Source organism: Podarcis muralis, chromosome Z (assembly GCF_964188315.1).
Source record: "Podarcis muralis chromosome Z, rPodMur119.hap1.1, whole genome shotgun sequence".
Lineage (NCBI taxonomy): Eukaryota > Metazoa > Chordata > Lepidosauria > Squamata > Lacertidae > Podarcis > Podarcis muralis.
In genome coordinates, this window is record NC_135673.1 from 3,455,178 (window position 1) to 3,480,981 (window position 25,804).

The following is a 25,804-nucleotide window of genomic DNA, read 5'->3' on the forward strand; positions in this document are numbered from 1 at the left end:
TGCTCCATTTAAAAATAAACATGTGCTTCGTGATTGGGCCAGTGGTGATTGGGCTAGTGGCCTATCTTGTCTGACACCCTCTTTTCACACAGGCCAAACAGATGCCCCAATGGGAAGCCTGTAAGGAGGACCCAAGCGCAACAACACGCTCACTTCCTGTGGCTTCCAGCAACTGGTATTCAAAAGCATTGCTGCCTCTGAATATGGAGGCAGATCATGGTTATTGTGGCTAGTAGCCACTGACAGCCCTCTCCTCCAGGAATGTGCCTCATTATCTTTTAAAGCCACCCAAGTAGGTAGTTATTGCTGCCTCCCTGTGGGAGGGAGTTCCATAGTTTATGCACTGCGTGAATTTTCCACTATTCAGTTTCATTGGATGTCCATGGCTTCAAGTGTTATGAGAGAGGAAGAAACCCCTTTTTCTAGCCACTTCTTCTATGCCACGCATAATTTTATGAATTTCAAGCATGTCGCCTCTTTCCCTCAAACTAAAAATTCCCAAATACTGCAAGCTTTTTTTATAGAAGGGTCACTATATCCCTCTCAGATGCTGCTTGACTCCTATCCACCGTGGCCAGCATGGCTAATGGGCAAGGACTGCAGGAGTTGCAGTCTAATTTGGCTAATCTGGAGGGCAACAGATCACCCACCCCTGTTTTACACTATCCAGCAGGATATCCCTGGGCAACTCATGAGCAGGGCATGGAGGCAGCAATTTCCCCTCCACATACCTTGTTCCCAGCACCTGGTGCTTGAAGGTATAATGTTAGCATACGTGGAAGTCCCATTAGCTCTCACAGTTAATAACCACTGGCTAGAAATCTCCTAAATTAATTTGTGTAATACTTTTATATCATAAAATGTATATATGGCTTGATTGTAAAAAAACAAAAAACCTCAAAGCAGTTTACAAAAAGAATTGAATGATAAAATTATCAGTGAAAACAGTTAAAAAGAACTGTTTAAAACATTCAGAATACAGTGGTACCTCTGGTTGCGAACAGGAACCGTTCCAGAGCCCCGTTTGCAACCTGAAAGGAACGCAACACGCATCTGCGCATGCATGGGTTGCGATTCGCCACTTCTACGTATGCACATGTCATGTGCATGCGCGAGTGGCGAAACCCGGAAGTAACCCTTTCCGGGACTTCCGGGTTGCTGCGGGACGCAATCTGAAAAAAGTATCATGAAGCAAACGTAACAAGAGTTATGACTGTATAATTAAAATCAGTGATAAACTAAAACAGATTTTGTATGCCTGGGTAGGCCTGTCTAAACAAAAATGTCTTGGGGAAGTGCTGAAAAGGGTTACAGTGAAGAGTTTGCCTGATGTCAGCAGGCAGGGAGTTCCAAAGTGTGGGTGATGCCACACTGAAAGATCAATTTCTTACAAATGCAGAACAACTATTATGTGGCACCTGTGCCAATATGCCAGTTAACATAAATCAAAGCAGTCTAGTGGGCACACATGGGGTAAAGCGATCCATTGACAGATTTGTGAAGGATATTCCCATCAATAGCTATGTGGAACATCCCATGTTTAGAGGCAGTCTATTGCTAGGGCACTGGCAGAGGCTTAAAATAGTCCTGGTTACGGGCTGTCTGTCAAGTGGTGGTGGTCTGTGGGTAATGTCTGCTGCTCAAGAGGGTCCCATGAAGCCCTGCTGAGCTCTTGTGGGATGGTGCGGGGCAGGAATCTGCTCTGTGAAAAGGCCAAAATCCCGTGGCGATGCTGACTCCTCCCTTGCCCTTCTCACGCAGCTGAAACTTGACGAGGTGAACAGCACGGCGGCCAGGAACCGTCTCCACACTGTGCTGGAGGACCTGATGGAGATGGAGAACGTCTTGAAGGACGTGGACATCCTCTCGGCGCTTGCCAAGCTCCTCCCCAAGGGGGCCTGCACCTCCAAAGCACCCACCACCACCTCCAACAGCACCAGCTCCACCGGGAACTTCACCTCCAGCACCAATTCCAGCGCTGAGGAGGGCAAGGGGGAGAGTGAGGCACCCACAGAGAACCCCCAAGGGCAGTGCTCGGCCTTCGTCCAGCTCTGGGCCGGCCTGCAGCCCATCCTCTGCGGCAACAACCGGTAAGGCCAAGTGGCCCGGAGACTGGCAAGACTTTTCACAGGCTTCTAGAGGATCTGTAGTTGCCGGTACTTCAGCCCCACCTGTCAGCTCAGCTGTTTCGTTTATTTTATTTGCAGGGCAATTGCAAGTTGTGCAAGGTTTATGTTATATCCCCAGGGGTTGCTTGTAAAGGAAAGTCTGAACAACCCCTGGAAAAGCCCTTCTATACTGAACAGCCCCAGTCTCGCAAGACCTCAAGACAGCCCCATGAGATCTCACAAAAGCCTCCCAGAGCCTTTGGATGACTGTCCAAAGAGCCTCATAAGCAAGGCTTAAGTACAGCCCTTCACAGAAGCAGGTATTGAAGCCCCTCTGCCTTACTTACCCAGGCTCTGGGACAGTTATGCAAGGCCTTTGGAGGCTTCTGCGAGATCTCATGGGGCCATCTGGGATCCTGCAAGAGTCTCCAGAAGCCAGTAAGCAAAGTTTTCATGCCCCCTTTCTGTTGATCGAGTGAGTGATGATCTGTGTAAAGTTGTGATTACGTAAGTAAATGCATTTCATAAAATTTAAATGCCACTTGATTATAAAAGGAGCAACCTCAAAGTGGTTCATGAAACAGAATAACACAATGACATTGTCAGTTTAAAAAAGAGTTAGATATTTTAAAGCATTAAAAGCCACGTCTGTTAATTTCAGTGGTTCTGCTCTGAGTAGGACTAATGTTGGTTACAGCCCTTAAATTGTTGGAACCTTCTGGGTTGTGATATGCCGCTGAAATCACTGCACACACTTATTATTATTATTATTATTATTATTATTATTATTATTAACAACAATTAATGTATTATCCACCTTCAAAACCACTGTCTCAAGGCGTTGTACATGTAAGATAATTAAACACTGTTATGCAGTATGGCAACCATTTCATTTTCGCTGCATGAAGACCAAACAAGAAAGCCACCTCAAACTCACAGGAACCTATGGAGAGATCCACTGGATTAAGAACTCAGGTTATTATTGTGTCTGTCTTTCATATGTCTATGGAGATACCAGGTTGCCTATTGTGATATTTTCAACAGAATGCACAATCAAGTCACTTCTGTTTTGTTACATGGTTTGTGCTTATTTGTTATTGCACATATGTGAAAATGCAGCAGCAGCAGCAGCAGCAACAACAGACGCTCCTGATAAAGACCCATTCATCCAGCTGGGATCAAAGCCTGTTGGAACAAAAATGTCTGTGTCCATAAAATACAGTTAGTGGGTGCCTGCAGTAGGGTTGCCATCTTTACGGGTTTTCCTGGACATGTCCTCATTTTTAGGGCCAGCATGCCATCCGGGGGGATTTTTTCATTTTAGATGAAATGTCTGGGTTTGGGGAGGGGGTTAATTCTTTAAAAATAAATTAATTAAATTTGGTGTGGCACAGCGCATGTTTGGGAGGGCGCTGTACCCCAGAAGTGGAAGCGCTACAGCAGGGCCTTGGAACGGCGTGCCAGGGGCTGCTCTAGTCCTCACATTGTCTCCGGCAACCACTGTGCCAAGCTAAGCCTTGCACAGTTGCCAGGGCTGTTCAAGGCTTCACAATGCTTCCGCTGGATGCGCTAGGCCTTGCGCCGTTTCCACTGGGTGCAAGGCCTCCGCAGCCGAAGACAGCAAAAGTAAGAGGGGGTGAGCAGGGGGATGAGGACGGGGTCACTGGCAGGGAGGAGGCAAGCGAGGGAGATGCAGCATGGTGGTGGTAGGGGTCCAGGTTTTGACTCTTTAAAATATGGCAACCCTAGCCTGCAGAATCTCAAACAGAAATATCATTCCACAGGACAGGGGCAGCCACACTTAAAGCCCTGCTCCGAGTTACTGCGAATTTGGCTCCTGGTGTCTTTGGAGCTTGCAGGAGAGACTCTCCCACAGACCACAGCGACTAACTGGGTGCATAAAGGGATACGGCTCTCTCTCTCAAGCAACCTGAGTTGTTTAGGGCTGGCATAGGCAGACTCGGCCCTCCAGATGTTTTGGGACTACAACTCCCATCATCCCTGACCACTGGTCCTGTTAGCTAGGGATGGTGGGAGTTGTAGTCCCAAAAATATCTGGAGGGTCGAGTTTGCTTGTGCCTGATTTGGGGCCTTGAACTTTGTAACAAACTGGCAGCCAGGACAAGTGCCACAAGCAAGGTTTATAAGCTGGCAGTAGTTGGACCCTGCAAGCACTTGTTTGCAAATCTAGGGTACAGTACAAACCAACCATCAGAAACAAGGCAATAAAGTGCACACAAGCCTCACCATCCATCCGCTCATTATCCACTAATTTACTTATCCAAACACAATGAATTATACCCAAACCTCGCTACCTGTATGGCTGATTCAGATATCTGAACAGCCAGCGTTTGCCCACTTCCTTACCTGTTTGTTCTTTGCTGCTCAGTGGCAGCCGTTTTCAGCAACCATAGAGAGAAGGAGTGGGGAGAGAGATTGGGCAAAGCTGGTTTTTTATTCATATTTCTTTTGCTGGTTGGCGTAACAATTTTCAGAATAAGCCATGACGGGAGGGGGAGAGATCACAGATTAGAAATCACCGATAGGAATCAGTAGAAATCGTTGACTTATTAGGCAAACGCTCACTGAGGAATGTGTTTTGGGCGGATAATGGAACCTGCATGTACAGCTTAATTTGCAGTTCTGGGGGAATAAAATGTGAATGCGTGGTAAAAATGCGACAACAGCAGCAAGGTTCCCATGGTTTGCCTCCGTTTTCCTCCTTTGCAGCACATTTGTCAGGAAGAGTAAATTTCGATGTCTTTTTCCTCTTCCCTGTGCAGGACCATTGAGCCAGAGGCCCTCAAACAGGGCAACATGAGCTCTCTGGGATTCACCAGCAAAGAGCAGCGGAATCTGGGCCTTCTCGTTCACCTCATGACCAGCAACCCCAAGATCCTCTACGCTCCCGTGGGCACAGAAGTGGACAAGGTCATTCTGAAGGTGAGGCTGTGAGGGAAGCTGGCATTGGGTGTGCTACTGAACGTCCCTCATTTCTTCCCCTGCCCTTTACTTGTTAGGAAGCCTGGGGCTCATCTGCACTGTGAGCCTACATCGCTTGCATCCCAGTTTAACTGCCTTGTGGCTTTCCCCGAGAAAATCCTGGGGAATTGGGAATTTGGCCAGGGTGCTGAGAACTCTGGATCGTTTTCCTGATCTAGCAGGCTGTTCTTACATGGCAAAATATCTGGAGTTTCCTGGATCTCCTGCCTCCCAACATGGCTTAACAAAAGTCTTACTGGGACGAAAGATGAAAGAAAGTACTTTTTCACATGGAACTCATGGGGGTGTTGTTAAACACCTGGCTGTGGTGCACCTCCTTTTCCTTTGCTTACTCTTTGCTTACTCTGGTTGTTCTGCAGGCCAACGAGACCTTTGCCTTCGTCGGGAATGTGACTCACTATGCCCAAGTGTGGATGAACATGTCAGCGGAGATCCGCAGTTTCCTGGAAGAGGGCAGGTTGCAGCAACGGATTAGCAGGCTGCAGCAGGTACGCTGTTAGAGGGTATGGGGTGGGACAGTGGAACAGGCAAAAAGTTTACCCACTCCACAGCTGGAGCAACAACGTTTAAAAAGGGCTAGACCCAGATGAGAGGACAGAGCAGTTCAGGGGGAAGAGTGATGCAAGCACTGCTGCGGTCCCAGGATTCTGGTGCGGCTTGTAGAAAAAGGTGCTTCCTCCAGGGTCTGCATAGGTTTTATCACTGCAGCCACAGGCAGGTCTGTGAAGGGGCTGGTTTGTCCTCCCTGCGTGTGTGTGTGTGTGTGTGTGTGTGTGTTTCTGTTCAGCCTGCTCCCACTTTCTGCATCCAGTCCTGGGATATCTGGGAAACCTTCTGGCGCTCAGTTGCATTTCAGGCAGTTAAAAGGAAAAGTTGTCACCAACCAATCAGAGTAGACCCATTGAAATAAATGGATCATTATTATACACGTAAAACTCAGTGGGTGGAACTAATGTTGGAATGTACCCTGAGCTACTAGTTTGACTTCTGCAGATTCCAAGCTCCTCTATGTTGCCAGGAGCATTGGAAGCTGCTTTCAACCAGGGCAAACTATTCGCTCTTTTAGCCCTGTTTTAACACTTGTCTGGCAGTGGCCCTTCAGGGTCTCAGGAAACGAAAGACCTTTGTCACCAACTTGCTGCTCAGTCCTTGTCACTGGAGAAGCCAGGAATTGAACCTGTGACCTTCTGCTTGCCAAGCATCTGCTCTGCTCTGTTGAGCTACAGTCCTTCTCCAATAGAATCTCTTCTGAGACACCAGATGATGGACTCCAAGTACCTGCAGGGAGTCTCTCCCCAAAGGATGCTACTGTTGGAGCCTCCACAGGGACTGGGCTTCATGCTGTGCTTTGAGTGTAGCATGGGTGAATGGGAGCACCAAAAATGCAAGTGGAGCCCATGGCAGAGCTTCTCATAAGCCCCCTGGTCAACCAGTGAAGCTCTGCTCCCTGTGCTGTCATTTCTAGAGACCAGGTTGTCCTCTGCTAGGAGCAGGGCCTCCTCTGCAGTGGCACCAGGACTAAAGGATCAATTATCATCCCACAATGGCACGTGTGTGTATGTGCAAGCACCAAAGTCTAAGAAGCATGCTGCTCTGCATCTACATCATACTTGTCCAGATGTTGTTGGACAACAATTCCCACCACACCATTGGCAGTGCTGGCTTGGGGCTGGTGGGAATTATAGTCCAACAGGACCAGAGTGGCAAAGGCTGGCCTAGAGGTGGAAGCTCCTCATCACCCCTCTCCTTCCGTTACCCGCAGATCGCTGCAGATCTTCGCAAGCACCCCGAAATCCTGAACGTGTCGGATGGTGACCTGCTTCACAACTTCTTGGACAGTAACTTCTCTTTGCCCAACGCCAGTGTGCTCCTGCAGCAGCTGGACACCATTGACAATGCAGCCTGTGGCTGGATTCAGTTCATGTCCAAGGTGAGTGTCCCTGCTGCCCTCTTGGGAGGAGAGAGAAATGGCAGGAACTCAGGGGGCTCATGGAACCCACTTCTTCCAGGTTCCGCTCTGGACCTTGAAGTTCTGCTTAACCAGAGCACTACCTAGAAGTGTTAGAACCCAGGGGCTTTCAAGAGATAAATAATTTTTAGGACTAAAATCTCCCTTGCTTTTCATTTTTAAGCTTTAGCAGACTGACTTCTCAGAAATTGCACAATTAAAAAACAACAACCTGGTGGCTGTTTATCCAGTACACAGACAAAGAGTCTACAAGACAGAGGCAGTACCTGCCACATTCCACAATAGATTATTGTGTTAACATCTCCACATCAGCAAATTCCAGGCTCTCTCCACCTCAGCACTCATACAAACTGTACTATCGTTATTTAGAATTGTAATATGCCTTCAGATTGGGCCAAAGGGTTGGCGGGTGGAACATTTGTCATTTTTCTCTTTTAAACACGTAACTCAAATGTACTTTTTTTTCTTTTTTTGCAACTGTAAAACTCAGCAGATATATTTCTTAAATGGTTTTTTAATACTATTAAATACCAGAAATAGAGCATTTATTTCTCCATTTAAAAAAAGAAGAGTGGTTTTTTCCCCCTTTATCAAATTATCAAAGTGAGGGAGCATGCATACCATTCCTTACCAACATTGCAAAATCCATTGTTCCTGCCAGCATTCAAACAGGCTGGAACTGAAGAAATCCTGGAAAGTTGGAAGAGCAGCAGAGTGGGACTGAGGCAGTCAGCCATAGAAATGTAGAATCGGAAGGTACCACAAGGGTCATCTAGTCCAACCCCCTGCAATGCAGGAATCTTTCGCTCAACGTGGGGATCAAACCCACAGCCCTGAGATTCTTGCTGTACCAACTGAGTATCCCACGTACCTCAAGCTGGATCCACGTAGCCTGGTCCCCAGTTTCTCTTGCGCTAGCTACTCTCCAAGGCAGCCACACACCTGAGATTGTCACTTGTTAGGAAAATGGAGGTTCTACATTATAGAAGCCACTAGGAGATTTTCAAAAATGCTTTATACAGTGGTACCTCAGGTTATGTACTTAATTCGTTCCGGTGGTCCGTTCTTAACCTGAAACGGTTCTTAACCTGAAGCACCACTTTAGCTAATGGGGCCTCCCGCTGCCACCGCACTGCTGCTGCACGATTTCTGTTCTCATTCTGAAGCAAAGTTCTTAACCCGAGGTACTATTTCTGGGTTAACGAAGTCTGTAACCTGAAGCGTATGTAACCTGAAGTGTATGTAACCCGAGGTACCACTCTATATTGTTTATAAATGCTTTAAAATAAATAAACCCATGAGCAGAAGCAGGGCTTAAGATGAGAGGATGTCTGCAGTTCTAAGCGGCTTTCCCTGATGAAGTCTCTCTCTTCTTTTCCACCACCAGGTCAGCGTGGACATCTTTAAGGGCTTTCCAGATGAGGAGAGCATTGTCAACTACACTCTCAATCAAGCCTACCAAGACAACGTCACTGTTTTTGCCAGTAAGCTTCCTTTTTTTAAAAAAATAACATTTTATTAATTTCCAAAAAATAACAAAAACAAAAAAGGAAATAACACCACAAACCAATTTTTGAACCATAATTTTCTGGTTGAAAATTCCCCCTCTTGGTTCCATTATTTAATCCTTGTTCATGCACGTCCATAAAACTTTATATTCTTAACAAGCCAATTTTTAAACCTTACTCATCTTTTTACAAATGGGAGTTTTAAAAGTTACACTAGTGTAGAAGTCTATACACAAAGGTTGAAGAATATGCAGTAACCTTTACCCCTTCTTCTTGGATTTCAAATTAGCTAATTTGTCCTGCATATCAATAATTGATTTTGCCAGTCTTCTTCTTCTTCTCTGGCGGAGGTTTCTTCCTTCTTTGGAGCTAGCTGGTCTTGGCCTGGGCCAGTAAACTTCCATCTGTTCAGACAGGGCCCAGACTGGTGCTTAGACCACTACTGCTTTTTGCCTGACCTGCTACTCTGGAGGCAGCTCCCAGAACTGTATAGGTATACTCTTGCACACATTACTCTTATTTTGTATAGTTGTGCAAAAAAAATATTAATTGGACTTTGCATATTTTATACCTTCTTTGCTATCCTGAGTGAAACATGGATGACTGCAAATATTTTTCACCCAACCCAACAGGCATTCGTTGCCTGCACACTTTCCATTTTATCATTGGGATTAAAAATTATGGGTTTAAGGGCTAGAATCTTGATTTTTCTTACAAAAACAGTAAGTTCTGTGTCCAACACCATATTCTGTGTTTTTCCTCGGCTCCTGCAAAGATCACAAGCCCTTGTTTTAAAGCAAAATTCACGCAGAATTTCAAGCCATTAGGACTAGAAACCTGACATTCTAAGCAATTTGCACCCTGGTCCAGTTGCTGGAAAACCACAGTGGGAGAGAAGGCTGTTACACTCATGCCCTACTGGGATCCGGATGGCCACTGTGAGACACAGGTTGCTGTCTGAGATGGGCCTTTGGTCTGATGCAGCAGCCTGGCCCATCTCATGTACCATGCAGCCTAGGACCCACGTACCTACAGGACCGCCTCTCCTGATATGCCCCGCGGAGGACCTTAAGGTCCACAAATAACAATACTTTGGAGGTCCCGAGCCTCAAGGATTGGTTTCACTAGGGCCAGGGCCTTTTCAGCACTGGCCCCTAAGTGGTGGAACGCTCTGTCACAAGAGACTAGGGCCCTGCGGGACTTGACATCTTTCCGCAGAGCCTGCAAGACAGAGCTGTTCCGCCTGGCCTTTGGTTTGGACTTGGTCTGACCCTTATGTTTCCCTCCCCTTATGGTCTTGATTTATCGGCTACTTTGAAATGAGGCTGCATTTTAAATTGCATTTTAACCTGTATTTTAAATTGGTTTCCCCCCCGTCTTCCCCCCCCTCTATTATGTTTTTGCTGTGATTTTATTGGTGTTAGCCGTCCTGAGCCCAGGAGGGCGGGGTATAAATAAAAGCTATTATTATTATATTAGTCTGGTCAGATGTATCACTGCTGGATTTTTGTGGCTCTTATTATGCATTGTTTTCTGTCCTGTCATCCCTGTCCACTCCCCCCCCCCCTAAAGGTGTGATCTTCCAAACAAACAAGGATGGCACCCTCCCTCCTCACGTCATGTACAAGATCCGGCAAAATTCCAGCTTCACGGAAAAGACCAATGAGATCCGCCGTGCCTATTGGCGTCCTGGTCCAAACACCGGGGGCCGTTTCTACTTCCTTTATGGCTTTGTCTGGATTCAGGGTGAGCACATTCCCAGCCTCCCTATTTCCCGTTCCCATCCATCCTTGGGCCACAGACATGCCCTGTTCTCTCCTCAAGCAAAGCAGCTTCTCATTAGATCATATGCCCTGTGCGTGCGGCTGCAAGGTGATGGTGGCAATTTATATCTCGCCCTTCCTCCCAAAGGGGGTCTCAGGGCAGCAAACCCATCACTAATAAAATATAAGAACTTATTTATTTATTGTTGCATTTATAGCCCACAATTTTCTCGTAGGGAGTTCAGGATGACGTACATAGTTATTCGTCCCCTCCTCGTGGCTAATAATTTCAGGGTTGCCAGGAGCAAACCTTTTGGACATCAAATGCCCGACTCAACACAGTTTTTTTAGGTTTTTCCTGAATAATGAGGGTGACAGACTCACTTGGGGAGGGCATTTCAGAAACAGGGAGCCGCCACCAAGAAGGCCCTGCCATGGATCACTGGCAACCTGAAAACGCCCAACAGGACCTCCGCTGCTGCCTATAAATCAACAGGAGGGACTGGCTCACTGAAGCTTTGCTTTGTACACTGCACCTTGAAGAGGCCGTCCACTTCTCTGGGCCAGCTGCAGTACAGACTGCTTTTGTCAGCAGGAGAGGTAGCCGCGGTGGAAATGGCAAAACAGAAAACACAACATTTTTGGATGTGGTCAAGTTTATGTGATGGTTGGGCCACAGCCTCAAGAGGCAAATGCAGAGGGTCAGGTGAAGCTGCATTGGCCCCTTGACACCACCTGGTCCCAACTGAGCCCCTCCTTGCAATATTGCCCACTAGCCATCTGCAGTGGTGTGGCTGAAGAGCCAGCAGACCAGCAGCTCCTGCCCCCTGGCCAAGTGGCCAGAATGGTGGTCTCCCTGCCTGAATCCCCTGGGTGCCAGGACCCCTTCCATGTCTTAAGCATGGCTGGTATGGGGTGACAGCCGAGAGGTACCGTGAGCAAAGTGGGTGACAGATATTTGGGGTCTTTCTCTCTCCCTCGCTAGATATGATGGAGCGAGCCATCATCAACACCTTCGTAGGCCATGATGTGGTTGAACCCGGAAACTACGTGCAGATGTTTCCATACCCATGCTACACCCGTGATGAGTGAGTCCTTAGAAGTGTGTTTGTGTGTGAGCAAAAGAGACAGAGAAGTCCGTTTTGTTTTGTTTTATGTTTATTCTGGCCTCTTAACAGAAAGAACCAAATCTCAAACTTCCCCCTTGCCATCCCATCAGAGATGGCCTTTTGGTCTTTCCAGGGCAGGGTGTGTGTGTCGGTGTGTGTGATCTCTGAATAGTTGGTTCTGTATGTACAAGGGGAACGGTCCAGATCGCCCTCTATTGGCAGAAGGGCCAAAGCAAAGTTTGGGTCCAGTGGTTGACCAATAATGTTGGAAACAATGTCATAAATGTCTCATACTCTCACTATCAAGGTATGAGGGTCCCTCTCTTCTTACGGCACTGGGATGAAGTTGCAAGGGTGATGCTAGAGGTCCTCTTATCCCAAGGTCAAACTGCAGCCTGACTTTCTTCCTAACTTTGGGAGAAACTTATGAGTAGAGTCAGGAGGCTGTGTTACCCTGAGAGCAAAGTCATAAGCTGCTTCTGCTGGCTTGACTATAGCTTCCCTGCTATTATATTTATTATTATTATTATTATTACTATTACTATTACTATTATTACTATTATTAAACTGCCCTTCACCTTAAGGTCCCAGGGTGGGGTATAACACTAAAATACAATATTAGAAACAGTTTAAAACAGCTCACAATCAACAAAATAAGGTAGGTTCTAAAAATATGCACCCCTCAAATGTCAAAGGCCAGGGTAAAGAGGTGCCTCTTCAGCATTCTCCAGAAGCTGTGCAATGACGGTTCCAGATGCACCTCCATGGAGAGAGAGTTCCGCAGATTAGGAACTGCTACAGAGAAGACCGTCTCCTGACCTACCGCTACCCTCAAAATTCAGAGGGGAGTGCAAAAACCAAGAGGGCCCTTACTGCCAATCTTAGCACCTGAAGGGTCTGTAGGGAAGGAGGCAGAATTTCCTTGACCAACAGGATACCTTGAGGACCCTTTTCCTGCTTTTATGTGTCAGGCCTTACCAGCCTGGTTCCCTCCAAATGTTGTGGACAGCAACTCCCAGTAGCCCCAGGGAAGGTACCCAGTTGGTGAAACCTGTGGTAGGTTACTTTCCCCCTTCCTCTTCCTCCCTGCAGCTTTCTGTTCGTCATTGAGCACATGATGCCCCTCTGCATGGTCATCTCCTGGGTTTACTCAGTAGCAATGATGATTCAGCATATTGTGGCAGAGAAGGAGCACCGCTTGAAAGAGGTAAGCCCACGGGGTTTGTTTCTCTGGTGGGTGGGCTGTGCCTTTTGCCAGGGCCTGGCCCCAATGGTAGCCGTAGCGGCTAATACTGAGCTTACATGTTCAGAAGCAGTGTACCTTTGTCCACCAGATGCTGCGGGCAGTTGCCTTCACTCCCTCCTTGTGGTCTTCCAGGTAGCATCTGGCTGGCCAGTGTGGAAAGCTGCGTGCTAGGCTCTGTGAGTGTTTTGGTCTGATCCTGCTCAGCTGTTGCATTATTTCCTATCTGCTCCAATATAAAAAAACATATATAACATCCCCCTCCACAGGTATCATATAAATTATTGTTATCAATCCACATGTCCAGCATATAATGTCCTAGGACCAGCACAAAGGCTTTTGCTTATCCATCACAGATAGCTGTTCCAAGAGAAGAATATAATTCAAGACGTACTCTTCAGGATAGCGTTTTCTGCAAAGATGCTTGGGAGAGTTTATACAGTTTCATTTATATATTGAATAAATGGCCACTATATTGCTTAAAACCTGTCCATATTTTCCCATTCCATGAATCACTTCTAAGCTATGAGTTATTTTCTCATCAATAGCCAGTCTTATTTAGGCATTGAATAAACACATCGGGGGCTGAGAAATCCACAGGGCACAAAATTACTTTGGATGCTTCTGAGGAAACCAGTCCCCAAAATGCTTGTTTTCGTGTGGACAGGGGTTAAACTGCATCAGATCCCCTCGGTTGGCTTTAGCCAAAGTGGGCTTGCTTCCTTTTGGCTTCCATCAGGGATGCAGAAGAATAGATAACAACTCCCAAATTAGCCAGTACCAGCCTTGGCTGACGGAGCAAATGGAAGCCCCTGCCCTCCCTCCCGCTGCCCCGACTGAGTTTCCAGGCCTGGTTCCTGGCACTAAAATCATTCTGAGCACCTCTGTCTGTCTCTCTGAGCTATTCTTCAGCACCATGCCCACCTCTCTACCGGGACCCTTGTCTGCAAGAACGTTGCAGCCTGTGCCAAAACCCACCTGCAAGCAGCTTCTCCATTCCTTATCCTGGGTGTGAGCAATGCCACTCTCTTGGGCAGTTGCTGTATCCTGCAGGCTGCAGTGTTAAGATTTGAAAGAACCCCCAATCCTGTCAGATAACACCTAAGTTTAAAAGATTGCAAGAAAGAGGAGTAGGAGAGGGCATAAAATTTTAGGCTGATTCCTTAATAAAGGAGGATCTGTTGTTAAGTACTTTTTTTTTTTTGTTAAATCATTTTTATTAATTTTCCAATAAAAAACATCCAGTTAACATATCAAATCATAATCCAATTAAAATAAAAAACTAAAATAAAAAAGACCAACTTATCATCCAAATTATAATTATTAATTTTTCAGGGCTTCCCATAGTCTGGACCTTGAAGCATATCGCCAAATCTCAATCCTGCCTCTCCGCGTTGTTTCCATATTTTCCACACCTTGATTTTAACACTTTAAAGTTCTCCATCCCTGGCTCTACAATTCTCAATCATGTCAGACATCATATATCCTTTCATCCATCAAGTACAGTTTATTTGTACATATATATCTTTTTCAACTGTCTTTTTGCCCGCGCAGCTTCCTCTGGCTCCATTCCAATCCAGGCTGTTATCCAACTCTGTTATCTAAAGTTTCTGAAGTTTAATGACGCAGAAATTCCCAAATCATTAATCCTTCCAATCTGGGCTGTTGTCCAAACCTCCTTTTGAGCTTTAATGTTAACATGAAAGTGGTTTTCTCATAAGGATATGTTTTTTAAAAGAAAGAAAAAAAGAAATCCTGCAACTTAAGACAGCAGAATAAATAGCACCATCTAAACAGACCTGTGAAATTGTGGAAGCCTTGGGCTACAGAGAGACAGTAGTAAGTTGTTGCTTTTCCTAGGGGCAGTTTGGAAGGATTGCTCTTTGCAGTGTGGGCCCTCCTCCCACTCTTGTCTCTGGAGAAGTATATTTGGCAGGACTCTCATCTCCTGAACCAGGGAGGGCGGGTACCAGGGGTCCTTCAGCATCTCCCTTCATCCCTGACCATTGGCCATGCATGCAGGGGGTGGGGATGGGAGCCCAACAGCAGCTGAAGAGCCACAGAAATCCCACACCCCTGTTTTCAAGCCACTGTCAGTGCCCCCAAATGACTCTTGGAGCAGTAAGTTCAAGCAGGTTCTCTGTGGCCGGCCGTGAAAACATCCATCGAGGCTGGTTTGTTTTTTTGCAGTATATATGTCCTATTTTTATGGCAAATGCCAACTCAGCTGTGCTCCAGCAGAACATCCCGTCTCCTGCTAACGAACTGCTGAGCTCAGCCACTGGAAGGGAAAATTAGGTGAGATCAAGAAGGGGGAGGTGGCAGACATGGACGCAGGTGGTCAGTATAACAAATGGTAGGTTAATGGCCTAGATTAGGATTTTTAGACAGCATTTCCCATGGGACGGCAAAGCAAGGCTGAGCTGCGAATGCAATGATGTGGCTTATAAATCTTGCTTCCTCCTGGCTGAGAAAGTCAGGGATGCCTCGCTGGTGATAGCAACACTCAGCACATGCTTCACAGATGTTAGATGTCTGTTCCTGCAGCAGCCCTGGTCAGTATTAAAGGTAAAGGTACCCTTGCCCATACGGGCCAGTCTTGCCAGACTCTGGGGTTGTGCGCCCATCTCACTTAAGAGGCCGGGGGCCAGCGCTGTCTGGAGACACTTCCGGGTCATGTGGCCAGCGTGACATCACTGCTCTGGCAAGCCAGAGCCGCACACGGAACGCCGTTTACCTTCCCGCCAGTAAGCGGTCCCTATTTATCTACTTGCACCCGGGGGTGTTTTCGAACTGCTAGGTTGGCAGGCGCTGGGACCGAGCAACGGGAGCGCACCCCGCCGCGGGGATTCGAACCGCCGACCTTTCAATCGGCAAGCCCTAGGCGCTGAGGCTTTTACCCACAGCGCCACCCGCGTCACTATTCCCATATTACCTATCTGGGGGACTGAGGTTAAACAGAGCTGCTAGCCTAAGTGTGGCTCTGCTTCCTTCATGAGGAGAGAGTCTTCCTTCTTCAAATGCTCTCATGTGGCACCTACTCTAATCTCACTTAGGCATCCAGCAAAACCCTTCTTATTCTCCTAGGCTTTAAAACAACCAAGCAAACAAAACTACTTAAAGCCACCATGGGAGTTGCGTGTTTATCTGTTGTGCTGTTATTTATCATTTTTTTCTTGCTGTTTTTCTGTTTCTTAAGTCTCTTTGTTGCATATAACTGTAATAAATGAATAGTTATATGATGTATCTCAACTCTCTTCCAAGGAGTTCAAAGTGGCATACAAGGTTCTGTCCCCATATTATCTTCACAGCAACTCTGTGAAGTAGATTAGGCTGATGAGAGAGTGATTGGCTCAGGGTCACCCAGCAAACTTCAAGATTAAGCAGGAATTTGAATCCTGGTCTGCCAGGTCCTAATCCCAACCCTCTTAACCACTCACACCATGCAGGCTGATTTGGAATCAGCGCTCCCTGGTGGTGAATATACATGCCTGCTGCCACATAACTGGAAGGTGCAGAAAGTGGCATGCAAGAATTAGAATGCCTAAGCAGAATAATAAAGTAAAAATCCAAACTATAATAAATTCAGTTAAATACCAATATTGCAAAAAATAACTGCTCTGGTATTGTGCGCAGTACCTGCTGTGTTTCACTAAACAGGAAAGGAGGATAAATAGTGGTCCTGGCTCCTGTCTGGGGGCCATGGAATCTGGCTTCTTGGGCTGACATTGTCGCCTTTCTTCCTCACAGGTGATGAAAATGATGGGGCTGAACAACGCGGTGCATTGGGTGGCCTGGTTTATCACAGGGTTTGTCCAGCTTTCCATCTCAGTCACGGCGCTGACTGCCATTCTCAAGTACGGGAAGGTTCTGATGCACAGTGACGTCTTCATAATTTGGCTCTTCCTTGCCATCTATGCTGTGGCCACCATCATGTTCTGGTAAGTTAAGGGAGGGAAGGAAAGCAGAGGCGGAGGGTGAAAAATAGATTTGAACAGGGGGCTTCCTGATTCACAGTTGTGTTTCTCGAGTGGGCAATGGGACATGACCAGGCGGGTTGTTTTCTCCCACTTGCTTGAAGGAGGCAGAAAAAACGACCAGATGTGGGCTCCTCCCCTACCTTGGGGGCTCAGCTCGTTTTTCTGCCTCGCTTGATGCTGGACCTGTTTCTTCTACCACTCTTCTGGCCTTAGTAATAAAAATCCCTATGCATTTAAAAGCTAGCAGACTAGGAAGAAGGTGATATGCTAGTTTTCTATAGGCAGGTGTGGTTTTTCTTATGAGGTATGAAGAAGCTTTGAAGGGACGCGGGTGGCGCTGTGGGTTAAAGCCTCAGAGCCTAGGACTTGCCGATTGAAAGGTCGGCGGTTCGAATCCCCGCGGCGGGGTGCGCTCCCGTTGTTCGGTCCCAGCGCCTGCCAACCTAGCAGTTCGAAAGCACCATTAAGTGCAAGTAGATAAATAGGGACCGCTTACTAGCGGGAAGGTAAACGGCGTTCCGTGTGCTGCGCTGGCTCGCCAGTTGCAGCTTGTCACGCTGGCCACGTGACCCGGAAGTGTCTCCGGACAGTGCTGGCCCCCGGCCTCTTAAGTGAGATGGGCGCACAACCCCAGAGTCTGTCAAGACTGGCCCGTACGGGCAGGGGTACCTTTACCTTTACCTTTATGAAGAAGCTTTTAGGCATGAAAGTCCCATGCACAGTCAAAAAGTGGTGTAGTCCAGGCACCTCAATAAGAACGAGGCCTCTCCCAGTACGCCACACTTGTTCTCAACTCTGTAACCCTGGTGAGGCTGATCAGGGCTGCTGATAGTTTAAGGAAACATGATTCAGAGGTCTTCATACAGCCCTTTGACATAATATGTGAGAGTGTGTGTGTGTGTATATATATATGTGTGTGTGTGTGTGTATATATATATATATGCAGGTTTTGGTGTCCTCGGGTATCTTCCCGTGTAAAAGTTGGGGTGTCTAGGCGACGTTTCGACGAGGTCTCACTCGTCATCTTCAGGCTGGTGCTTTCGGCTTCTTGTTACTGGAACAGAGCAGGATCTCAGTGTTTGAGTTCCTATAAATATTGTTGAGGAGGTATGGTGTATAGCCTCCAATGTTCTGGGCAGAGAGGAAGTTCCCAGGCTAGTGTGCCTTTTCTTCTTTTGTTCCTTAATTGCTTGAGGGATATCTTGAGTGATTTCTTGAGTGATATCCTGAGTACCACTTAGGTGGGTCATTAGGTGTGGATTAGTTGCTAAAGCCTTTGTGTCTTGACCTCTTGAACTTTGTGAAGAGTTTTTCTGAGAAGATGGGTGTACTACATTTAGTTGTGCTCTGGCTTGGCTTCGTGTATAGGGGCGAGCTGTGGTTTTGTGGCCTGTGCCAGCCAGATCTGTGTAGGGATTGCAGGGGGGTGCAGCATCCGGAGGTGCCACCATGGTTTGGCTACTGGATGGTGTCTGTAATTTATCTGTGGAGAGGGTCTGGGTTTGGGTCTGGTGTGGTTGATTGGTGATGGCGTTCTGTGTGCCTCTGGATCTGGTGTCAGTTTTTGTGGGGAGGGCTAATTTCCAGATGTCTGGCAAGCGGGATGTGTCGTCACGCTTGTTCATGTTGTGAGGGTGTTTCTCTATCTCGATGGCTTCCATGATTATTCTCTTGTGGTGATGTTCCATGTTAGAGAGCAATTTGGAATCTGCAAAATTAATTTCGTGTCCTGTTTCTTTCATGTGTTGGAAGAGAGAGGAAGTTTTTTCTTCTTTTTTGACGGCATTCTTGTGTTCTGCGATACGTGCATTTATTCGTCTGTTTGTTTGTCCAATGTACGTGGCTGGGCAGACTTTGCAGGGTATTTCATAGACCCCTTGGTTTTCCAACTGGATTTTATCCTTGGGGTTTCTGAGGATATTGGCTATTTTTTTGGTTGGCGCAAAAGGCTGTTTTGATATTGTGTTTATGGAGGATTTTGCTAATTTTATCTGTAGTGCCCTTGATATAAGGAAGGAGGGCCATGCCATTGTTTTCTTCTGTGTCTTGGTTTTTGGGGGGTGTTTCTTTTTGGATTAGCTTCGTAACCCTGTTTTGCTGGTATCCATTGGCAATTAACACATTTGAGAGATTCTGTAACTCAGTTGTCAAGTGGTCTTTGTCAGCCAGGCGTTTGGTTCTGGAGATGAGAGTCTTGGCTACGGAGTTTATTTGTGCAGGGTGGTGGTGTGATTGTGCATGTAAGTAGCGGTTGGTGTGTGTTTTTTTCCGGTAGATAGTGTGTCCTAGGGAGCCATCAGGTTTTTTGTAGATTAGGACGTCAAGAAAGGGAAGTTGGTTGTTGGCTTCTATTTCCATAGTGAATTGTATTTTGGGGTGTAGGCTGTTGAGATGTGTGAGGAAGCTGTCCAGTTTTTCCTTCCCGTGTGGCCAAATTACAAAGGTGTCGTCAACATATCTGAGCCAAAGTTTGGGTTTGTGTTCTGACTTGTCTAAAGCATTGGTTTCAAAGTGTTCCATGTACAGGTTTGCGATGACCGGTGAGAGGGGTGATCCCATAGGTGCTCCTTCTATCTGTTTGTATCTTTGTCCATTGTGGATGAAGTACGTGTTGGTTAGGCAGTGGTTGGTCAGGTCCAAGATGTATTCGGGGGGATTGTATTTGTTTTGAATGGCTGTCAAGGCTTCATTAATGGGCACTTGTGTGAAGAGAGATACAACATCGAAGATACAACCACTGCCTAACCAACACGTACTTCATCCACAATGGACAAAGATACAAACAGATAGAAGGAGCACCTATGGGATCACCCCTCTCACCGGTCATCGCAAACCTGTACATGGAACACTTTGAAACCAATGCTTTAGACAAGTCAGAACACAAACCCAAACTTTGGCTCAGATATGTTGACGACACCTTTGTAATTTGGCCACACGGGAAGGAAAAACTGGACAGCTTCCTCACACATCTCAACAGCCTACACCCCAAAATACAATTCACTATGGAAATAGAAGCCAACAACCAACTTCCCTTTCTTGACGTCCTAATCTACAAAAAACCTGATGGCTCCCTAGGACACACTATCTACCGGAAAAAAACACACACCAACCACTACTTACATGCACAATCACACCACCACCCTGCACAAATAAACTCCGTAGCCAAGACTCTCATCTCCAGAACCAAACGCCTGGCTGACAAAGACCACTTGACAACTGAGTTACAGAATCTCTCAAATGTGTTAATTGCCAATGGATACCAGCAAAACAGGGTTACGAAGCTAATCCAAAAAGAAACACCCCCCAAAAACCAAGACACAGAAGAAAACAATGGCATGGCCCTCCTTCCTTATATCAAGGGCACTACAGATAAAATTAGCAAAATCCTCCATAAACACAATATCAAAACAGCCTTTTGCGCCAACCAAAAAATAGCCAATATCCTCAGAAACCCCAAGGATAAAATCCAGTTGGAAAACCAAGGGGTCTATGAAATACCCTGCAAAGTCTGCCCAGCCACGTACATTGGACAAACAAACAGACGAATAAATGCACGTATCGCAGAACACAAGAATGCCGTCAAAAAAGAAGAAAAAACTTCCTCTCTCTTCCAACACATGAAAGAAACAGGACACGAAATTAATTTTGCAGATTCCAAATTGCTCTCTAACATGGAACATCACCACAAGAGAATAATCATGGAAGCCATCGAGATAGAGAAACACCCTCACAACATGAACAAGCGTGACGACACATCCCGCTTGCCAGACATCTGGAAATTAGCCCTCCCCACAAAAACTGACACCAGATCCAGAGGCACACAGAACGCCATCACCAATCAACCACACCAGACCCAAACCCAGACCCTCTCCACAGATAAATTACAGATACCATCCAGTAGCCAAACCATGGTGGCACCTCCGGATGCTGCACCCCCCTGCAATCCCTACACAGATCTGGCTGGCACAGGCCACAAAACCACAGCTCGCCCCTATACACGAAGCCAAGCCAGAGCACAACTAAATGTAGTACACCCATCTTCTCAGAAAAACTCTTCACAAAGTTCAAGAGGTCAAGACACAAAGGCTTTAGCAACTAATCCACACCTAATGACCCACCTAAGTGGTACTCAGGATATCACTCAAGAAATCACTCAAGATATCCCTCAAGCAATTAAGGAACAAAAGAAGAAAAGGCACACTAGCCTGGGAACTTCCTCTCTGCCCAGAACATTGGAGGCTATACACCATACCTCCTCAACAGTATTTATAGGAACTCAAACACTGAGATCCTGCTCTGTTCCAGTAACAAGAAGCCGAAAGCACCAGCCTGAAGATGACGAGTGAGACCTTGTCGAAACGTCGCCTAGACACCCCAACTTTTACACGGGAAGATACCCGAGGACACCAAAACCTGCATATATATATATATATATATATATATATATATATATATATATATTCTCTGTGTGTGTGTACGCACACGCGCACGCACAAGTAATTTGCACAAGTAACTTTTAAATTACTAATTTTGATTTTAATTGCACAAATTTATCCATGTCTTGAATTCAGCCCGTGGGTTTGTTACATCCCGGCATGGCCACCATGGAGAGGCAGGGCTGGTGCCTCAAGTGGGTGACAGGAGCTCCAGGATTTCAGCAAGGCAACTCCAGTCAGGCCCCTTAACCTGGGCATGCAAGTGGAGAGTCCCTTTCTGCTGTCTTGGGCATCCTTTCTAAAAGTAGAATCAATTGCATCTTCCTTGGGGCATCTCAGAGGTGTACCTAGGCTCCCTCGCACCCTTGGCACCCCCCACCTTCGCCAGAGAGGCCTGCGTGTGTCGCCCAGCCACCTAGAACAGCAGAGGTTTGGCCCAGGGAGTGCATGGACATTCAGGTGGGCTGACTCCTGGCCACACCGAGCCAGAGGGGAGAGGCATGATTTTCCAGGACCAACCTGACCAAGCCGTAGTTATGCCCCTGGGGCACATGATGGGATCCAGCAAATGCCCAGCCTCACTTCCTTTTGAGGCCAGCCTCAGCAATCTCAGGTGCTCTACTGTGCCACGCAGGGTGCTGGAACAGGGGCGCAGCTTTGCCACCCATTCTGATGGCTTGGCTCAGCTTCTGTGGTTGGTGAACCACCCCTGAGAATGTTCGCTTGCCATTTTGCCCCTTCAGTGGGAGAATGCAGATTTGTGTTGCATGCCCGTCTCTTTCTTCCCTCAGCTTCCTGGTGTCAGTGTTGTATTCCAAAGCCAAGCTGGCTTCGGCCTGTGGCGGCATCATCTACTTTCTCAGCTACGTCCCTTACATGTATGTCGCCATCCGGGAAGAGGTGGCGCATGACAAGATTACCGCATTTGAGAAGTGCATTGCTGTGAGTAGTTGATGTGGTAGCCTCCCAGACAGGGGTGGTGGCAATGGTGAAAGCATCTGTGGTAATGTAACTTGCTGGCAGGCAACCAGGGGAAGGGAAAGTGAGGCACACATATTTATGCCTGACAGCCCCATATGTGCAGAGAATGCCTTTCTAGTTGCTGGCTAGATTCACAGGCCATTGTTTGCTATGCAGGACATCTTCCAATTCAGAGTATACAGGTGTTTGTTCCTGGCCAGCTTCCTTGTTTCTTAAGGAATTACTGTCCTGTTTTCCAAACCTGACCTTCATACAAGCAGATTTTGATCCTGGCCCCAGTTATTTTGTTTCTTGAGAACAGCTTTGCCATCATATTCTTTTTAATTGGTTTTCTAACTCTTACGATGGTGAGATTGAAATCTCTGTGGCAGCTGCTGCTGAAACCTGCTGAAGAGTGGGACTGATCTGTATTTCCAAAAATTCCAGGACAGGGGTGGACTTCAATGACCTCTTTACTCCCACCCCAGAAGCATAAAGAGGAGGATTAATTATGCAGACATGTGCATGATTTATGCTGGCTTCCACATTTCAGTTTTCAGTGCTGGTGCAGAATTCTGACTATAGTGTGGATGCAGCCTAGCACATCATATATCCTGGCTTAGCGGATGCCTCCTAACTCATTAATTGCTGTGACTTACTATGAGCTCCATTTAGTTGTTGGGAAAGCAGCATGCAAATATTTAATCCAATAAAACCCTGCAGCATCTCTTTGTCTCTTCTCCCTCTTCCCTCCCCTGTTCTCCTCCAGTCTCTGATGTCCACCACTGCCTTTGGTCTGGGCTCTAAGTACTTCGCCCTCTACGAGGTGGCTGGTGTGGGCATCCAATGGCACACCTTCAGCCAGTCGCCCGTGGAGGGGGATGACTTCAACCTTCTCCTTTCCATGATGATGTTGATCATTGACGCCGTAGTCTACGGGGTGCTGACATGGTACATTGAGGCTGTACACCCAGGTATGTGCAGGGGTGAGGGGTGGGGAGACCCAATTTTGCTGGGTTGCCCAGCCTCCTGCTTGAGAGGAGGGTTGAGATCTGTCAGTCTCCTACTGCCATTGACTTAGGCTAACATACAGGCTCACTTTCAAATCTTCCTCTGTTCATCCCATTTTATTGCATTTGCCCTCCACCATTTCCCCCCAAGGAGCTCAAAAAGGTGTGCATGGCCCCCGCCCTCCCATTTTCCCCCCACACAACAATCCTGTGAGGTAGGGTAAAGGTAAAGGGACCCCTGACCATTAGGTCAGTCGTGGCCGACTCTGGGGTTGTGGCGCTCATCTCGCTTTACTGGCCGAGGGAGCCGGCGTACAGCTTCCGAGTCATGTGGCCAACATGACTAAGCCGCTTCTGGTGAACCAGAGCAGCGCACAGAAACGCCGTTTACCTTCCTGCCGAAGTGGTACCTATTTATCTACTTGCACTTGACATGCTTTCAAACTGCTAGGTTGGCAGGAGCTGGGACGGAGCAACGGGAGCTCACCCCGTTGCGGGGATTTGAACCGCCGACCTTCTGATCGGCAAGCCCTAGGCTCTGTGGTTTAACCCACAGCGCCACCCACGTCCCATGTGAGGTAGGTTAGGCTGACCCAAAATCACCCAGTGAGCTTCACAGCTGAGAAGGGGTTTGAACCTGGTTCTTCTCCAGTCCTATTCTGGTCACATCTCCACATCATTCTGCAGTACACAGTTTCTGCCCCAATCCTAGCTCCAGTTTCATGCCAATTCTTCTTCCTTCCCTATAGGAATGTATGGACTTCCCAGGCCCTGGTACTTCCCGTTTCAGAAATCCTACTGGCTGGGAAATGGGCGCACAGAGACATGGGAGTGGACATGGCCCTGGTCACGAACCACCCGCCTGAGCGTCATGGAGGAAGACCAAGCTTGTGCCATGGAGAACAGGAGGCTGGGTGAGACAGAGAAGCAGAACTGCCCCATTGGATGGCTGGGGACAGTGTGGAAACATATAATACAGTACAATCACAACCTCAGCTTATGCAATTTAACTTGCATGGTTGAAGGGCGATCAGTTGAAATTGCACAAGCCAAATGTGTGCAGAGAACTTAAAAACCATTTCCATCCCAGGAAAACCTGGCGCTAAAGAGCTCTTAAGCTCTCCAAGCAAGGTCCTCTTAGCACACCAGCTCTGGAAGATTTTACAGAAACTCGGTCACCCTGCGAGATCTTGCAAAAGCCCATGTGCTGAGTGGGCCTTGCCCAAATAAGCAACGTTGAGAGCTCAAAAGCTTCAAAAAGCAAGGGTGCTAGCGTGGGGTGGTTCCGGGGCAGGGGGCTTTAGTATATGTGTTTTTCAATATACATATCATCCCTGAACATAACCCCCACATAAAATGTGATCGTGCTGTACTAACATCTTCATAGGCTAGTATTTTGTTGTCGTAGTTGCTATTTGCAAGCTTGCAACTCATGCTGGGGTGGTCTTAGCACTCTGTGTTTTACGGCATGTTGGCTAGTAACCAGCACACACACCAACGTTTTGGCTTTGCATGCAGACGAGACTCGTGGGATTGAGGAGGAGCCGACCCACCTTCCACTGGTGGTTTGTGTGGACAAACTGACCAAGATCTACAAGACAGACAAGAAGCTGGCTTTGAACAAGCTTAGCCTCTACCTCTACGAGAACCAGGTGGTCTCTTTCCTGGGCCACAATGGAGCTGGCAAGACCACAACCATGTAAGTGAGTCAGCTTGGGTTTTGGTGGGCACCAAAATCACAAAACTGCAGGATGGCGGGGCCAAGCGGCGGGGAGGGGGCAAAGTCCATCAGATACCTTGCTAAATCTGGGCAGATTCTGCCACTGAGAAAGGAAACTACCCCAATTATCTTTCTCCTCCAGAGACCCTTCACCAGCGTGGCTCATCTCTGCCTCTTGGCCTTCCTCTTCCCCTGCTTCAGCTTCTGCCTCTGATTCTGGACTTCTCTCTGCCACAGACTCTCACCTCTCACTAAACCCTGTTACCCCTTCAGCTTCCAATACTTCCCCTTGCCTCTTTTTCTCTCCCTGTGACCACTCATTGTTGTCCTACCACCAATCCCTGGACTCTAAGCCTTCCTCTGGTGGTTCCCCAGCTGGTTCCTGTTAGGGAATCATTCTGCCAGAAACAAGTAGAAAGTTTCTAAAAGGTTCCAGAGTTTTCCTCTACATATGGGAGTGGCACTCTGAGCCTAATTAGCATCAGCTGGAAGTGTCAATAAGAAGAAGACCACTTGGCTTAGTTTTTGCAGATGCCTGATGGCAGATGTCTGACGAAAGAGTGCTGCCTGTAAAATCTGTTAAAGGACTGTTCCTGTAATTTACAATGTGTGGGAGATAAGAGAGACTTTTGTTTGAAAGTGTTCTGTTAATTGCTGTTTATTTTAACCGCCGAAAATATATTTGCTACCATAATGCTTGTAGCTGGTCTGGGAATAACATCTCTTGACGAGACTTCACAGAGTTTGTGAGTCATCTTTAGAACAACTTTTGTTATTGTCCACTGCTTCCAGGAAGATTGCTCTGCTAAACAGTTTAAAAGAGGTTTTACCTAACCACCAGTATCTGTGCAGCAAAAGTGTGTGGACGGTAACCTCTAATAGTTCCTTCCATCACTCCTGCATCCAACCAGTCCATGACATGCAAATACCAATAATAACAACAATATTAACAGCAGTAGCTTTTTCCAGTCACCTCCCAAAGCCCTGTTGAAATA

General features: G+C 47.1%; 1 protein-coding gene and 1 long non-coding RNA gene across 3 annotated transcripts in view; one reads left to right on the top strand and one right to left on the bottom strand.

Annotated features, from left to right (window-relative positions):
- Positions 1-25,804, bottom strand: part of LOC144326116 (uncharacterized) — a 276,840-nt gene that overhangs the window by 118,224 nt on the left and 132,812 nt on the right. The gene's annotated exons all lie outside the window — the stretch shown is intronic.
- ABCA2 (ATP binding cassette subfamily A member 2) overlaps positions 1-25,804 on the top strand; it is a 108,093-nt gene that overhangs the window by 42,593 nt on the left and 39,696 nt on the right. For both annotated transcript variants that reach the window (XM_028715872.2, XM_077922459.1), the window contains exons 10-22: positions 1,762-2,090; positions 4,892-5,051; positions 5,471-5,599; positions 6,874-7,041; positions 8,468-8,564; positions 10,161-10,334; positions 11,337-11,439; positions 12,553-12,667; positions 16,454-16,644; positions 21,911-22,061; positions 22,849-23,053; positions 23,839-24,003; positions 24,608-24,788. In XM_028715872.2, coding sequence (XP_028571705.2) covers positions 1,762-2,090; positions 4,892-5,051; positions 5,471-5,599; positions 6,874-7,041; positions 8,468-8,564; positions 10,161-10,334; positions 11,337-11,439; positions 12,553-12,667; positions 16,454-16,644; positions 21,911-22,061; positions 22,849-23,053; positions 23,839-24,003; positions 24,608-24,788 — 2,168 coding nt within the window. The remainder of the gene's footprint in view (positions 1-1,761; positions 2,091-4,891; positions 5,052-5,470; positions 5,600-6,873; positions 7,042-8,467; positions 8,565-10,160; positions 10,335-11,336; positions 11,440-12,552; positions 12,668-16,453; positions 16,645-21,910; positions 22,062-22,848; positions 23,054-23,838; positions 24,004-24,607; positions 24,789-25,804) is intronic.